Here is a 16,656-nt window from a genome sequence, read left to right as displayed (position 1 = left end):
AGAGCGATGTTCATAGATAAGCAGTACTCTTTCCAACTTTCCTGTTGACTTGCACAGTTGCACCAGAAAGCCTAACAATTAAGGGATCAAAAAAGCCTTCAACCTCACACCAAGTATAGGCTGTATAGCGATACTAACCAGTAATCACAACTCATCCTCCATCATATTTCTTCAAGATCAAAGTATGTGCGGCCTCAAAAGGAGTAAAAAGAATCCACTGTCTTGGGTCCCAACTCCCAAGTTCATGTTCTCCTGTAAAATAGTGCTATCTTATTTTTCTTACAAGGGACCCTTGATTGCATATGGGAATTCAGTGGCTCTACTAGGGTAGCATCATGGCATGTCCTCGTTAAACTTAGGTGATTGCCAGCAGTGGGTTTGTTCGAAATATCAATCTCATATTCTGAGTGGCTGAAACTTCAAATGTGCCATCTAGAATGTGTTTGAATTTCTAAATAGTCAATTAGCCATAAATCCATAATGGATTCCTGCAGAAGTGATAATAGTATTAGTGCTTCATGCACGAGAAGGACTAATGGCTTGGCAAAAATACGCACTAGTCAAAATTATTTCCTGATTTATTATTGAAATCACCCGTTTATTTTAATCTCACAATCATTTACTAAAAAACTAGAATGGTTATCCAAGCTTAATAAATTAGAGCTTTTGATGTGCTCATAGAGTCACAGGACCAACTTTTAGTTGGTTAAGAACTCCTCCGAGGCTCTTCTATATAAACTTTGATTCTAACCTAATGTCAGGTGAATTTCCAAAGGAACTATGCAGACTACCAGTATTGTTATCTGAATAAAGTGCAGCTCAAGTAGACCATAATCATCTCTTTTTTGTTTTTGTCTTTGTTGAGAATAAGACCATATCATCTTGAATTGCCAGTCTTCGTGCAACCTGATGGTGCTAAGGTATTACAATACAATAATTTGTCTTGCCACCTTTGATTTACTTGCATAACAATAGCATTACTGGCAACATACCTAATTAATGAGACTTGCCAATTGCATACATGCCTTAGTAACACTTTTTTGGATACATTGGATTTTCTCCGTGAAATTTTGTGTGCGAACACCCCTGCTTCATGAAGGCGACCTTAACTTGTCACTTTTTAATGTCTCATACTATAGTCTTGAACGATCAATAGTAACAAGTACTCAGCTCCAAAGCCATTGCATATAAAGGGAATCTAAAAATCTGTGGTGATCCACTTCCAAATGATGCATACCAGAAACTGGTATTCATGCGAATAATGAAATTAAGCAAGATGTGGAAGAGTATGACATTCAATGGTTTTATAGTTTCGTTGCGCTTGGGTTTGATGTAGGCTTTCGAGGAGTTTGCGGTCCTTTCATGATCAATAAGACATGGAGATAGGCATATTTCCACTTCCTTGACAACGTGCAAGACAAGGTCTCTAATGACACCATAACGGTGTATGTGACCAAAATGTAAAGGAAACTAAAACAATACAATGTGTCGTGTTGATCTGATAGACTCATCTTTAACTTGATAAATTGAAACTCGATACATTTGTATCGCATTAACTTTCTTGACTGGGTCCGTTCTGATATCAAATTCTTGTTTGAGGTGAAGACAAGAATGATAAGTAATACAGGCCGAACATTGTTTGATCTCCTCTGAACTTGGCATAGACTAATAGTAAGATATTTCTGTCCATATTTCACTGGGGTTAATCATTCACAGCCAATTCATGTCAAAAAGAGATCACACCTAGTTTTTTTTTTTTTTGATACAAAGAGATCACACCTAGTTGAAGCACCCATTTACAAAAAGTTTTGTGTGAAGTGACAAAATGCATCAATAGAGACATGCATCAGTTTCTGCACTAGTGGAGCCTCATGGACGGTTGAGAATACCAGTCTTTGTGATATCTTGCTCCTGATATAATTTGCTAGAACCCCAATTTGCTTCTTATGCTCAACCAACTACTCAAATATAGCACCCTTCACCAAGTCTGAACAATAGGCAATCTACACTTGTACAGATCTACAAGCCTAGAAGCAGAACTAAGTTTTATGGCAAGAAACAAAATATGACCAAGCGTTTTCAGCAATTTGTGAGGGGAAGGTGATTGGTTTAGTCCTGCGTCAGCATAACGACTAGGAACCCCTAAAGAGAAAACAAGTTTTTCCCCAAGTCGGTCTTTCTGACAACTCTGAATCATTGCTCTCATAGCAAAGTTTGATCAAACCCAACCCAACTCCATGCTCATAAAAAGTTTTTCAACATGAACAAGACCGATTTTCTATATTACAATGTTAGAAATTTGCATTGTTCCTAAGTACAACTTCTAACTCTCCTATGTCATATCCCAACCCTACTGTATAACCTAGAGCACCAAGGACACGGAGTAATAACATAATGGTTCAAATCCAATAAGTGGTTAGTCATCGTCAGATAAACAAACTATTTCATGGGTTGCACCTGTATTTACAGGGTTGGTAGTTGCGCTGCTCACAAAAACAGGACCAGGATGGTTCAGTGAATTTGAAGCCGGCAGTGACAACAAACCACCTGGTCGATTTGCACCTGAACGTTTCTCCATATCCATCAGCAACTTCAACGCAGATGCAGAATTAGGTGTCGAGCTACGCCCTGCAGTTTCAACATGTGGGGCCCCACTACAGGGAACAATCTGTTGTGTGGGAGCTGCCATTTGAGACAAATGCGGAAGTGATGGCGATGTCGCTGGGGTGTTGCTATGGGATTGAGGATTTGAAATCCCACCTTCCTGAGACAGAGGGCTGGTGCCTGTAAGGGACCAAAATTTGATTAACAAGGAGTACCTACAATGAAGCGGGTAAAATATTCTCGGCATATGAATTTTATACCTGCTTAGCTTAAGCCACTACCTAGACTTACAACACTAACAATATACTGAAATACAAAGAATCTAGCATACAGCTAAGTTGAACAAGGTGTTGTACCTGTAACAGATGTTGAAGGCCTAAATGGTTGGAGATGTGGGGCTGGGGAACGGATCTGACCTCCACCTTGGGGGATTCCTGTGGAACCAGAAAAGGTACCGATATGAGGGGGTCTTGCTGGAATGGAAGAAGCAGGGGAAAGCGGAACAGTCTGCATGATTGGAGCTGTGTAATGCTGACTGGGTGCAGTCGCAGATGCCGGTAGGGTTGTTTGCAGGCTGGGAAAAGGTGCACTAGAAGTCTGCAGTCTGATAATTGGAGCAATAAAAGAACCCTGTTGGCTGGGTAAGGGTGCAATAGAAGTCTGCAGACTAGCTGAAGGAAGGCTGGTTGATGGTGAGCTAGAAACTGAAGAAGTCCCCTGTCCATTTTGCTGCATAGAAAACTGAAGCAACTGCTGGATAAAAGAATGTCCGTCTGCAGGAAAATGGCAGTGAGCAAGGCACAAAGTACGCATGGACAGGAAAAATATTGCAGAGATCGAAGAGACTACAATGCATGGAGATCAACTAATGGCTACAATTGAATAAGTCATTACTCGAGATTGGTGAACCTTGGTGAATCTAAAAGATGCAGCTTTGTTTTGAGTTTTGACAGCGTTATACACAAGGAAACTTTATTAAAAGCAGGTGCTATATTGAAGCCTTGCAATGGCATCGGCATTCAAAGCATTTGTTTTAATTGTGCAATACGGGTGCCAAGTTTTTAAATGACAGGCCACACCAATAAAAGACAACAGAGTTAGTGAGTGTGTTATCTGTATGATTGTTTCTGTGTCGAGGAGATGAAAGGTAGTTCTTGAGCAGTTCAAGTCACACTATGCAAACAAAGAAAGCCCGGTGGTGTTTTTGACCTTTCATGCTGTTTTGGAGGTGGAATGAAAGTAACAAGGAATGATAAACAACACAAGAGAATGTCATACCTTGCTGCACTCCAGACACATTTGACGCCCTAAGATCTGTGCATTTAGACCTGAAAGCCTCAGCCAAAATCTTATTCATCAAAACTTTATTATGATTTGCATCCAGTTCCTTCTGTACATGCCGAAACGTGGCTTCTTCCTCCTGAAGTTTAGTCTCACATTGCCGGCGAAGTTCAGCAACAGCCTCTTCTATTTTCTTGTCATAATCGGATTTCAGACGCAGCTTCTGTTTGATACAAACACAATTTCAGAAAAAGTTTCTGAAAACAATAATGCACAAAAGGTCAACTTCAAAACAGACCTTATCTTCATGAGACTTAATGTTTTGTTCCATTTCTTTATTCAATCTTTCCAATTCACTTTGAAGTGGGTCAGGGTATAAATGGTGAGGCATCCTTAGTGTCCCCTGGGGAGCAGCATGTATAGGACGACTATTAGTTAAAGAAGTATCCCGTGTTTCTGAAAAAAACTGCCCAGATCCATTAGTAATTACATCAAACGGCTGATGCCAGGATAGACTTGGTGCTGGCCGCAAAGCAGTTTCATTTGATTGATCAGAAAAGTTCTCAACTACTTGCATGGGAGCCTGAGAAACTTGGTTAGAGGTGTGATCGCTCCTACTTGGCTGAATGTCAATTCCAATAGCTGCAGGCTCAGGAGGAGGCTGTAGTTGTACTACAGCTGCGGGCACTTCATGATCAGATTCTACAATGGCAACATATTGGGATACTGGGTTTTCAACTGGTTGACTTGTAATCTGGTTCCCAGTAGCTCGTGCATCTCCATCTTGTACCGTAGTGGACAGGACACCTCCATCTTGATTTTCAGTACTTTGATTAACTTCAATTGCACAAGCTGAAGATAATCTGTTAGGTACATGTACCACTAACTCATCATGATCAGAAGCTATGATTGCAACTGATTGCAATGCTTGATTTTCAACTGGTAGGCATGTAAACTGCTCTTTGCGAGCTTGCACATGTCCATATTGCTCTGTAGTCGATGTAACCAAGACAGTATCTTGAACTTGGTTCTCACAACACGCTGAAGAAAACTGAGAACCACGGTCTGGTCTCTCAGAGGCTGGTACTACTGGCTCATTGGAGGCTACTTCTTGGTCTGAGTGCTCAGAATATATAGTTGTGACCGATTTAGCAGCTGAAGATAACTCAGGAGTTTTCTGCTGGTTGACCCCAGTTGCAATATCAGATGTAGTAGTATCATTCACTTCACCGTTCCCCATTTTTGTAAGATTGTCAACATTCAGTTGTTCAGATGAATGAGGAACCCTGGAGAGATGATTCAGTCGAGCATCATTCGAACTCACAGTTGCAACCACTGCTGACTCGACCTCATTACCTGATATGTTTTTTGTTACTACATGGATTTGTTCTTCAGATGCACAAGGGCTCACAGACACAATATTATTAACACCATGAATCAAACTGACAGTCTCAGGCAATTCAAGTGGTGCCTCTCTGTCAGGCATGCTTAATGCAGTCCCATGAGGGTACTGTTCTGTAGCTGACAGAGTCAGTGGACCATCAGTTGAACCGACAATTATGGGCTGTTCCAGTCCAACATCCCTATCAAACATGGGTATTTTGTCAGAGTTGTCAATCCTTTCTTCAAAAGGAGGAAGACTGGAGGTTACAACTTTGCTAGTGATGATCTCTGGGACATTTAGTAGAGCCTCCCCACTTTCTGCGGTGATTCCGTTAGTCATCAGCTCCTTGGCACAAGGAATCATAGAAGCAACATTTTCTTGATTGTTTTTCACAGTATTATTAACATCCTCAGAAGTCATTGGATCATGTGCACCATCTTCAATAATGGGTCGAGCAGAAGTCGTGACTGGTCTAACGGGACTGCTACATGCTGCAGTTTCATCAGGTGCAACTGAAGGTGCCCTATTCAACAACTCCTCACGAACCCAGTTTTGCACTTCCTCTACTCGTTGGTTCTCCTTCTCTTTGAGCTTAACCCTTGCTTCCAGCTGTAATTTCTCGAGCAGTTGCAGCTGCATGTCCACCCGGTGTTTATGCTCTTCAATTTCCTTTTCAAATTCAGTTTCCATGATCCTCAGTCTATCTAAACTCATTGCAGTAATTCGATTTACAGCCAACTCTATTTTGTGCTTCCTTTCAAGTTGCTCCTTTTCCTCCTCGTAAAATTTCATAATTTGTCTTTGCTCTTCAGATTGTTTTTCGAGAAGTTTTTTCATCTTCTTCTCAAACTTCTTCCGCATTTCATTGATACATTTTTCAACATCCTTGCCTACTAAATATAGCTGATAGTCTGCAGCACTCAATTTGACCCCTTGGAAGTCTGAGATTGTACCATTATTTGAGAGTTCAGAAATATTTGGAGAGTCTGCAGCCTTAAAGTTCCTCGTACGGTATAAAAACATTTTCTTCAGACACCGCAGCATTGAAAAAACGCGGTCTGCCTCTTCCTTCTGGCAATCAAAGTTAAGATGCTGTTTTGCAAGTGCAAACGATTCTTTGTGGTCAAGTTTGTGCTTCAGAAAAGACGCCACAGTCCAACACTGGAATGTACAGAATCGGTTATAAACAAGAGAGAAAACTGGAGAATTATAAAAGTTGAATTAACAAAAGACAATAATTTCACGCCAACATTGCTGGATAAAATAACAAATTGCTTTACCACAGATATCTGAAATGCATGCAATATGGTTGCTGGTTCTCTATTAACTTTGTGATTCATCATCACATATTCAAGAAACTTTTCAACCCAAACCCTGTGAAGATCCTGCATTATAGTAAGATTTAAAAAGATATCATCAAAGAAGACAATAATATTTTACTGAGATGTAGTTGAATGTTGATTCAGAACAGCAGCACATATGACGTAAAAAAAAAGAGTAAAACATAGTTAGCAGGATATTAAATTTACATACAGAGAATTGTAGGACTCCACAAAGTTTTGATATCTCCGGCTTCAAATGAAGATGCAGACTCTTCTGAGCATCAAGGAATTTTCTTCTCTCCTCAGATTTGTCACTCACTGGTATTGCAAAAATGCTTTTCTTATTTATAAAAGCAGATAACCAAGAAGAAGAGCGAAGCACATTGTCTGCTCGAGTTACAAAAGCTCCTGCAAAAAAAGAGATGCTTTCAGAAACTAGCAGGGACTCGAGTAGTCCACAGGCTGACTCTTATATTGCACCACAACACCACTCTTTCGAAGATGTCAGGAAAGAAAACTGAAAAGATAACATAAACAGCTAATTACCATCCTCAGATATAGGAGTTGTTTTCCTCTCAAATCCAGGTTTTAAATTGCCTGAACCATAATTACTATTTCCCAACCTCTTCCGTTTTTTTACGGCTTCATCAATTTCAACTTGTGCTTTCTTTGATAGCTCTTTATCCATATGTTTTACTCTTTTTCTGTTCCTCTGAGACAAACCAATACAATATTTCCACTGTGGATGTTTTCCCTCCCACAGTTTTAACCAAAAACTGAGTGGCTTCCCATCACCCATATGTTGACATTTCAATTCACTGAACAAGCTAGTCTTCATACTGTAACCTCCTCCTGTTTGATGAGCTTTCGAGATAACAGATAAACCACTGAAGCCACCGTTTTTGGCATCCTGAGGAAGTAGGGACACAAATTCCTGGATGACATCTTTCAGAGGTGATTTTACTGGTAAGATACTGACACTGGAGCCTGGCAAATGAAACTCATTCAGTTTAACAAATTGATAAGGTGCACCCCACGAAAGGAGCAATTGACAATTAATCTTGTTAATATTATGCAGATTGCTGTCAAGAATCTTCTCCTCCTTTGCCAAAATCAGAGCTTTTTCCTCTATGGTGCAAGTCGAATACAAGCGAAATACTTTTATCTGCTCAAACTGTGAATCAAGTGATATCTTTTGCAAGGCTCGTACATCATTCACTGGGTTCCAGTCACTCCCAAATATAATAATAGTATCAACTGATAATAGTTTGATGTTGGGACGGCAGGCACGAGTCTCCAATAAGAACACAAACCTACCACATGCCTTATTGTTAAACTTGTCCATTGACTCGCCTTTCTTAGTGGCAACGACACCCTGTTCAACTCGTTCATAAGAGTCTTCACCATACCTTTGACGCAGGAAATCATCCAAAATATCTCCTATACAAATTCCCGGACCAATTCCCGGACCACCTATTGACTGGTAATAAAAAGAGAAAAAAGTGACATAACATTAAAAAAATGAGTAATGAACATTAGAATGAGACCATCACTGCATTTCAGATTCCAGCGAGCATAATACTACACATACTTGTAAAAAACTCTTATGGTGTTATTCATCTTTGTGGATCAGAAGTCTTAGTTTATTTGATTCAGTATATCCTTTTCAATTACGGATTTCTAGCCCATAGGATATGATTATTGGAATAACTACACAAACACCCAAATTTGTAAATAAAGTGCATTTCACTTAAGACGTCCAACTTCCAATTCAAAACCAGTCCTTCAGGTTTGATTGTGATAGCAGTACATATATTAAACCTTCCTTGCAGTATAAAAATCGATTGCACTCTCTTTGCATTATTCATTTTGATCAATAATCTAAATTCACATTCTAAGTCTAATATGATTCAGTATATCAAATCATAACGTAATTACCACACATGCCCTAAACTCCTACCATATAATTTCCCTAAACTACTGAAATTCAAGAGCAAAATTGTTACAGATTTGATACCAGAGTTTCCTCGATGAACAAGTCTTCTTATTATAAATTTAAAAGGCTGGGGATCGCCCTTGACACAAGTCAAGTCCAGAAAAATTGATACTCAGTTACAGAATATAGTACAATTGACAGAAAGTTCATCTTCGTAGCCAATCATACTCTAGAAGAATTTACTTGAAAACAAAGAAGATACTGAGATCACTAGTTCTACTAAGATCAATCACTCTTTGCCAATTGAAAAACATGTAGATTTCGGTGGTGGAAAAGGGAGTAAGGTGTACTGGGTCTGCAGAGCGAAAGCAGGAATTGGGGATACCAGATATGTTGATGGAGAAAAAGCAGTTTATAGAAGGTAAAAAAGGGTCAAGCCACAGAGTTTAACTTCTATTCAAACTTAAGTTCTATTCAAACTTTTCAGCATGTGTTACCAATAATTTTAAGATCTAAACACTCCTGTGAATCTACTAGATAAGAAGGCAGCAGTAAGTTTCAATTCTCTGGTTTCAACGATAAGGAGGAGCCTGGTATTGGCCCTTGGCATATGTAGTTTGTCCTGTTTGTGGATGCAATCCATGTGAATATATTGATTTTTCCTATAAGTATATTCGGAAACCGAAATTTGCACTCCTCATTTTACAATCCTCCTTTCGCTTTTTAATAATCTAAATATTGGCTCTAGCACCATGCGTTTCATCATATTATAAAAATTATTGTGTAGATTGTACATGAGGAGAGTAATTTCACTCTGTATATCTTAATATAGTATTTTTATCAATAATACGAGACAGTATACCTCACAAAATGATATAATAATAAAAGAAAGTAAATGTCATAGAATTTTAATTTGTGCACCTGATATACGATTAGCACTCTAAAACCTTGATTCTTTATCTCCATAAGCATCATGTCAAGAAGCTGAAGCTTGCCACTTGTCTTTATTCCGGCATCCAACATTGCTTTCTTTTTTTCTTCAAAATTGTCAATTGCTTGAATGCCTTCGACTTCCATAACTTTTTCTTGTACCGATGCTTCCAAAATGTAAGGGTGATCACAGCACTGTTAAGTACCATGCACGTAACTTAATGCAAATCCACAAGGAGGGGTGATGAAAGGCAGAGAAAAATTTATAACATGACAAATCAACTTTTAAAGAAGGAATTTCTTCTTTTCACCAGCCATTAAAATGGTGCAAACAATCTTAGTTTGTCATAAGCTATGAACAGCAGTGGGGAAGCAATAGATAATTTTTATTTATTTAGGAAAAGGAAAACAGCTTACATTGAAAAAAACAGAACAAAAAACAGAGGAACAATAACTATGAGCTATAGCGCATTTCATCCATTTTCCAACCCACCAAAGTCACTATTTCTAACAGAATCAATAATGATCACGGCTCTATCACCTCTTCATGATTCTTTGTAATCTATGATCTTGAAAAAGTAAACTTGGGTTAGCAATTTTTTCATGAATCTTTGTAATCTAAGATCTTAAATCTCACTTTTTCCTCAATAACAAAGCTGAAACATTGGTGCATTACTGGAGAACGTCTTGATGAATGTTTTTTAAACAGGTTTTGCATCCCAGCAGCCAGGCCGATATCCTGGACGCATGTTAAGTGTTAACCATAGTTTTTATTACACAATAACAAACCTGTCGCAACAAAGAAATATCCCTTGCTACCAATATTTCCTATTCCTAAAACTCTTAACCTCATTAGATGGACCTTCATGCCTCCTCCAATTCTACCCAGAACTGCTTAAACCCTAATGTCCAAAATACAACTTTATCCCAGTGTCCATATCCAGCCAATACATATTTCCAAGCAATGGTATTCTTAAAAGTCAATATAACAATGCTGTGCCAATAAGGACTATGAAACCATGGGAGAAATTAAGAATAGAGTAGAGGATGAAAAGATATGCAGACCTCATGCAACCATAACTTAAGTAAAGCAAAAGCAACAAACCTTTCGTGTAGATCTAAGTAGATCGTGGAGTGCTCCAACAAGATCTTTTGATGAAGATAAGTAAAGCAATGAGGGGTTTAACAGCAGCTTTTCACAGTATAGCTCTCGCTGAACATTCGATATTTCTACAGGAACCCAGTACTCCATAAACCTGGACGAATCTGAAAACAAAATAAAAATGTAAACCAAAAGCAAAAATGATAGAGGCCCTAAGCATATTGCCGGACACAAAGATGAACCCAACTTCGCATAATTTCTTCATACCATCAGCATCTGATACCTCCACGTCTCTAGCATTCCCGAGTGACTCTGGTTCATCTGACATAGAATGTATACTGGATTCTGTGTTTTTCTGAACACACACAGAACAGTACCAGACTCCAGTAGGAGCATCACTCATAGGAGGATCTAGACAAGAAAGATGATAGCTACTCTTGCATCCTTTTCCATCACAGCACCTGGAATTGAAACCAAACTATAAGAATAGGAAAACATATCATGAGGATAGTTGTTTAGGGGGGTTGAAGCCTATTGGGTTGTTTCAAAGGGTGTTTTGAGCCATTGGGTACTTGCTTTCTGGAACTGGGAAAAGGAAATCTATATCTTTATATGGATGCTTGTTGGTGTCATTTTTCGGGCTAATTACAAATGCACTAAGCAAAAGTATCTTTTATGCTTATAGCTTCTCAACTCATAAAATATAACAAGCATACAAGATAAAAATTGCGACAGCTATATGTAGCAGTATCATAAAGCAACTTTCCTAATAAGCTGATAAAATCTAGTTGCAACAACAATGTGAAAACCAGAAGAAAAGGTTACCCACAAGAGCTTCCCCCCAGAAGTGCAAATGAGGCATGCATTTCGACTATTTTCTTCACCATTTGATACGAGATCTCCAGACAACACCTTCTGCTGCATATAAATGTTAAGCTTTTCAAGTTGGCTCACTATATTATCAGCTCGGACATCTCCAATATCCAGCTGCAAGTATTCAAAATATACCGAAATTAGAAACCTATTTTTGCAACCAACAACGATGAGGATTTATGTAAACGTGCATTGCCTAGAAATTTTGACAGCAGAATCTGGCAGAACTGACATATAAAAAAGAAAGAAAAGAAAAGCTTTTGTTATTATTTCAAAGATGCTAGCCCATGCAGATATAATACGACACACAGAGTCTAGAGCTGTTGCTAAAAATTGTTCTGATCTATTTATTGTTATTTGCGTGAACAAGTTCATTTCTGAAATTTTCAGATTTTGTGCTAGGGAAAGTTTATCTGTTCCCAACAAATCATTCAGTAAGAGATCAGAAAATGTTTACAATTTATATCCACAAATTGATACCAATGATGGGACTACTTTCAACAAAAGTGAAATGAGACGCAACACCTTATGTACACAGATAGAAAATGAGGGGCAACACCTTATGTACACAGATAGAAAAAATCAATACGATATCAACAAGGGGAAACTAGGAAAACTAGAAATAAAAAACCTGAGAAGAAGGGGGGGGGGGGGGGGGGGGAGGAAACAAACCTCATTTTCACCAACAGATAGCAGCTTTGTTCCACAAGAGCAACAATCATGCTTCATTGAATCACTGTCTAACCTGATTGTATCAAATGAGAAACAAGAAGAAAAAACAGGTGAATGAAGGACTATGAATATTACAGAGTCAGAATTACAAGCAACACCGTGTACGTTGACATAATGTTTACTATCATTGCCCAGCATTGACAAACCAAATTCTATATCCAACTCAGATACACTGAAAAGTAGGCCTGTAAAATGGGCAGGGCAGGGCCGGCCCGACCCTAAGATATGAAGACTCACATACTACCCGACTCGTGCCTTTTTAAGCTCTAGGTGTAAAATGAGCCGGGCAAGGCCGGCTCTATCAAAACATGTGAAGCCCGAACCCGCCCTTTGGGCAGATAAAGTTTGGGCTTAAAAAGCCCGCCCATGGCCCAACCTACATTTGGCTAGTGAGTTTTAGATAATAAAATATTTTAACTTTCATTTGAAAATTTTGATTGAGATAGGAGTTGAACTCATGAACTCCTTCTTATAAAGATAACACATTTGTCAATTGAACCAACATAATTTGCTGGTTATATCAATCACTCATAAATTAATAATAAAATTTGACATCGAAAATGAGTCGGGCTACGGACCGACCCTATAATATACCATATGGGTAGGGCTTTGGATCGGCCAAGAGCTTGAAAAATGTTGTCTATACCCTACCCATTCCAAAACGGGCCGAGTAAAGCCCACCCATTAGTTTGGGGCAAGCTAGCCAGTAGCCCAATTTTTTGGACTAAGTTTGGGTAGCCCGTTGGCCCTGGGCTTAATTTACAGGCCTACTGAAAAGAGAATCATCTCAGACTTCTACGTAACCATACTATTGCAATTTACAGTTTTCCCTGCGAAAGAATTTCTAATGAGTAACAATAATGAAACACCGATATCCATCGTGTGAGCATAGTAGCAGAAATTAGAATGATGAAACAATAAATCAATGGCACCCAATTATTAGATAATTCCATGTTGATCTAGTAATATCGAATTAATTAATTTGTGGGCAGAAAAATCCATTACTTTCGGGAAAGAATAACATAAAGAAGTATATACCTCACTTCTAAATCATTTCTTTATCAACCAGTCATACTGATATTCTCAATTTAATTCTTAGCTTATACTATATCCATCTCTTGAAAGTGGAAAGAATTAAATTAACGACATCAAAAAAACAAATCATATGCAATCATTATTCATAAGAAATCAATCAAGATAAAATAAGCCAAAACTTGTCAAATTGAATATGGAACATACTAGGCACAATAAATTTTAAATGAGGTTGATCATTAGTCGATAGTTGATGTGACTAGATGTAAATCAATTGGTAAACTACCACTTATAGAAAAGGAAACAGAATGATGGTCGAGTGTAGTAATACCTTTGTCGCTTAAAACAGACACCACATTTTTCAACCGGAAGATTTTCTGTACAGCCAGATGACAATAAAGAGACGGCATCAACCACGGTGCAGACCTTTTTACTCGTGTTTGCTCCCAAAGAATCAGATCCTCCATCAGCCATCTCCCTTTTCCTTTTAGAAGGTGTAATACAGTCACTGCCTTCTAAGCCGATATTAACATCAGAAATTTTTCCGTTTGATATAGAAGTTGTCAGCTCGGGCGTCTGCTTTTCCATGGCAGAAAAATCCACCTTTACCCTTTCAGGCACCTGATTGATCATTTCAGTTACAGCACTGTAAAATGGTGGCGGTGTACATTTATCCCTCAGCTTCTGAACATCTGAAATCCAAACAGTACAGTGAGAATGACTAGAATGAGCAGTTTCAATGTGACTACAAATTTGAAGGAAGGAAGATATTACACAACAGTCGATCATTTACCTGAAGGTTTCATATATCCTTGGAGACTTCTGATATAAGCACGTGAGTTCAATCTTTTTTGTTTGACCTGCCTATGTCCTACATTTTGTTTCACACTATTGCTAAGTTTCTCAGTCCCCAAGGTCAATTGTTTCACACTCTTCTCCTTGTTTTCCCTTCTTTCTTTCATTGGTGATAAATCCAAGCTTTTATTAGATGTTCTAGATGCAGAAGTGGATGACTGAGTCTTGCCTCTTTCAGACCTCCTTAGAGTACTCGGCGTTGACTTATTCTCACCTCTCTCAGATTTCTTCTTAGCTGGAGGAGTTTCAGGTATTTCTTTTTCAAGTCGTTCAGACTTCCGATTGCTAGAAGGGCTCAGACTGTTGTTTTTCTTCAACAATGTTTCTCTAGAAGACCTCCTTAAGACAGGTGTATCTGACGTTGACGAGCCTGAAGTACTGGGTCCTTTACTACTAATCTGCCTCCCAATGGAATTATTACTCTCGTCATCCTTGACTTTCCGACTAGATCGTGTGTCATGTGCCATATTTACCTGTAATCAATATAAGATTGCCAGAAGACTTTAACCAGCTATAAATGACCGCAAAATGATAGGGAAAAAAAGAAAATCTAACATCAGGCTATCAAGCATTTTTCCACATATAAAAGGGTAACAATCACTGCACATGAGTACTACTAAAAATTAAATCCATAATCACATATGAATAAGAAAAACCTGATATCTACTGATGGTACAGAGAGAACAAAACATTCCAACTTTGAAGACAACATCATTCACTTAAGTAATCCTCTGAGTCCCCAAAATGCTCAAAGTATGTACTTACAATAACACTATCTACTCTTGGAACTAGAATTTTCTAGAAAAAATGACTCGAGCACTCTACCGGACTACAAGAGAGTTCAAAGTAATAATCAAATTGTTCCAAACGATTCTGTTGGCTCACCACTTTTTTTTAAAGGCTTATTGCGCATTTGGGGTGGGGTTCTATCTTTTCTCTAAAACACTTTCTGCTACTAAGAAAAAAATCATCATAATGATCAATATTCTTAGGTGCTTTAGAACCCCTAGTCTCAATCTCAAGCACCTAAGAATACAATTAAAGCTCATCCCCTACAGGGCTATCAAAATAGTAGTCTCCCCCACTCCTTCTCCTATGTGGTAACACCCAATTAACAGCCAAGAAGCTACAAAACCAAAGATTTTCACTTCTCAACCATTTCCCAAAACTACATTGCTTCAAAAAAGAGAATTAGCCCCTGCCGGAACGTCCCGGAGCTCTCGCCACCCTAACCAACTCCTGCAACACATAGCAACTTCACTACACAACAACCACATTATTCACTCGAATGTAAATTAAATCAGTCCAAAAGGCAAAGGCACAAAACCACACAATGCACGTGGAATCGAAACTCGAAAACAACATTCCACAAGCTTCACCACTCCTACACAAAGCAAAATCAAGCTGCCTTTTCCAAGACCACAACAAACAACTAACACCGAGTCCCGTTCGCACAATGTGGAACCCCAAGAACCCTAATTTCCAGTCACAAATCACGCCAACACAGAATCGCACAGCTCAAACCAAAAATTCAAAACCCTAATCGCCAAGAATCGCAATTCCAGGCGCGATTGAAGCAAATTGAGAACAAGAATTGACAAAGGTGGCGACTTTACCTGCATCAAAAGCTCGGCGCTTTTGGTTTCCCTTTTGTTCGATGATCAGAAAAGTTTTAGGGTTCTTCAACTTTTGAGTCCATGCTTCAGAAATCGATGGGCTCAAAGAGAGAAGCTTGTCCCTGCAAAAAATGATCTTTTGGTTTCGTTGTGGTGGTTTTTACACTTGACACGGAGTGACTGAGGACAGAACCGTCATTTCTTGTTTTCTCTCAACTACTTTGCTTCCCCGAGAAGGGTAGAATGGAGGGTTCTTCTGTGATCAAATATGAGAGAGAGAGAGAGAGAGAGAGAGAGAGAGAGAGAGAGAGAGAGAGAGAGAGAGAGAGGGTTGGTGAGTTTTCAGGGCGTGGGAAATAATGGAGACAACCAGCCAACATCACTTCATCAGTTCATCATGCACATACCTAATATGATCGTGAAATATTTGCAAAAATGAAAAGTGTCAATTACATAAGGCCGTTTCATGACTCATAGTTTTATATAAAGACACTGAATCATTTTTTCCACGTAGAGTTATTTTCTCATAAAATTGCTTTTATTATAGGCATTAAAGTTAAATAAGTTGAATAATACAAATTTTTCATAAACTTGAAATTTTTAAAAATTTACAAATTTCACCCACGGTGGGCCGGTGGGCCGGCGATAGAACTCCGGTCAGCATGTACAGGAGCGCCGAGAGAGGGGAGCGCGGCTGACACCATCCGCGCCGTCGTTACTCATCGCCGATCACTGGAATCGCCAACGTCCGCTCTTGATCCTCTTCATTTATCTTAAATCATTAATTACGAGTGTGGTTTTTTGTTTCCCTATTTTCTTGGATCTATCTCATAAATCCTTTTACCTTCTAAAACATCAGATCAACGTCTTCTTTTCTCTTCTAGCTTCTCACCGTCCTCTCAAGCGCTGCTCTTCTACCTTCTCTTCAAATACATCTATCTTACTTTTCCTTGCCAATTCTCCCTCCAAGTTAATCATGGTAAATTATA

The 16,656-nt window shown here is 38.8% G+C and overlaps 1 protein-coding gene across 2 annotated transcripts; it reads right to left on the bottom strand.

Annotated features, from left to right (window-relative positions):
- Nucleotides 1–2,183: 2,183 nt before the first annotated feature.
- On the bottom strand, nt 2,184–15,914 carry LOC126786760 (helicase protein MOM1). 2 transcript variants are annotated; one of them, XM_050512680.1, is made up of 15 exons: nt 15,668–15,914; nt 13,990–14,524; nt 13,528–13,888; nt 12,105–12,177; nt 11,389–11,546; nt 10,827–11,020; nt 10,563–10,723; nt 9,449–9,652; nt 7,138–8,071; nt 6,803–6,999; nt 6,550–6,654; nt 4,184–6,430; nt 3,883–4,108; nt 2,961–3,377; nt 2,184–2,784 (listed from the first exon to the last, which is right to left on the bottom strand). In XM_050512680.1, the coding sequence occupies exons 1-15, from the start codon at nt 15,671–15,673 to the stop codon at nt 2,417–2,419; spliced, it is 6,186 nt and encodes a 2,061-aa protein (XP_050368637.1). In that variant the 5' UTR covers nt 15,674–15,914; the 3' UTR covers nt 2,184–2,416. The 2 variants fall into 2 exon arrangements, with proteins under 2 accessions (XP_050368637.1, XP_050368638.1); XM_050512681.1 differs by lacking the exons at nt 13,528–13,888; nt 13,990–14,524; nt 15,668–15,914 and having other exon boundaries at nt 2,186–2,784; nt 11,385–11,546; nt 12,105–12,176.
- Between the last annotated feature and the right edge of the window lie 742 nt (nt 15,915–16,656).

The sequence above is a fragment of the Argentina anserina genome, chromosome 3, assembly GCF_933775445.1.
Source record: "Argentina anserina chromosome 3, drPotAnse1.1, whole genome shotgun sequence".
Taxonomy (NCBI): Eukaryota; Viridiplantae; Streptophyta; class Magnoliopsida; order Rosales; family Rosaceae; genus Argentina; species Argentina anserina.
The sequence above is the reverse complement of the archived record's forward strand: the minus strand, read 5'-3'. Positions and strand labels throughout refer to the sequence as shown.

Excerpts from the sequence above, each read along its gene's own strand:
- LOC126786760 (XM_050512680.1), bottom strand. Across the intron at positions 12,178-13,527 it reads GTCTGTTTTAAGCGACAAAG|GTTAGACAGTGATTCAATGA; the intron begins GTATTACTACAC and ends TGATACAATCAG. Across the intron at positions 9,653-10,562 it reads TACTTAGATCTACACGAAAG|TGCTGTGATCACCCTTACAT; the intron begins GTTTGTTGCTTT and ends GGTACTTAACAG.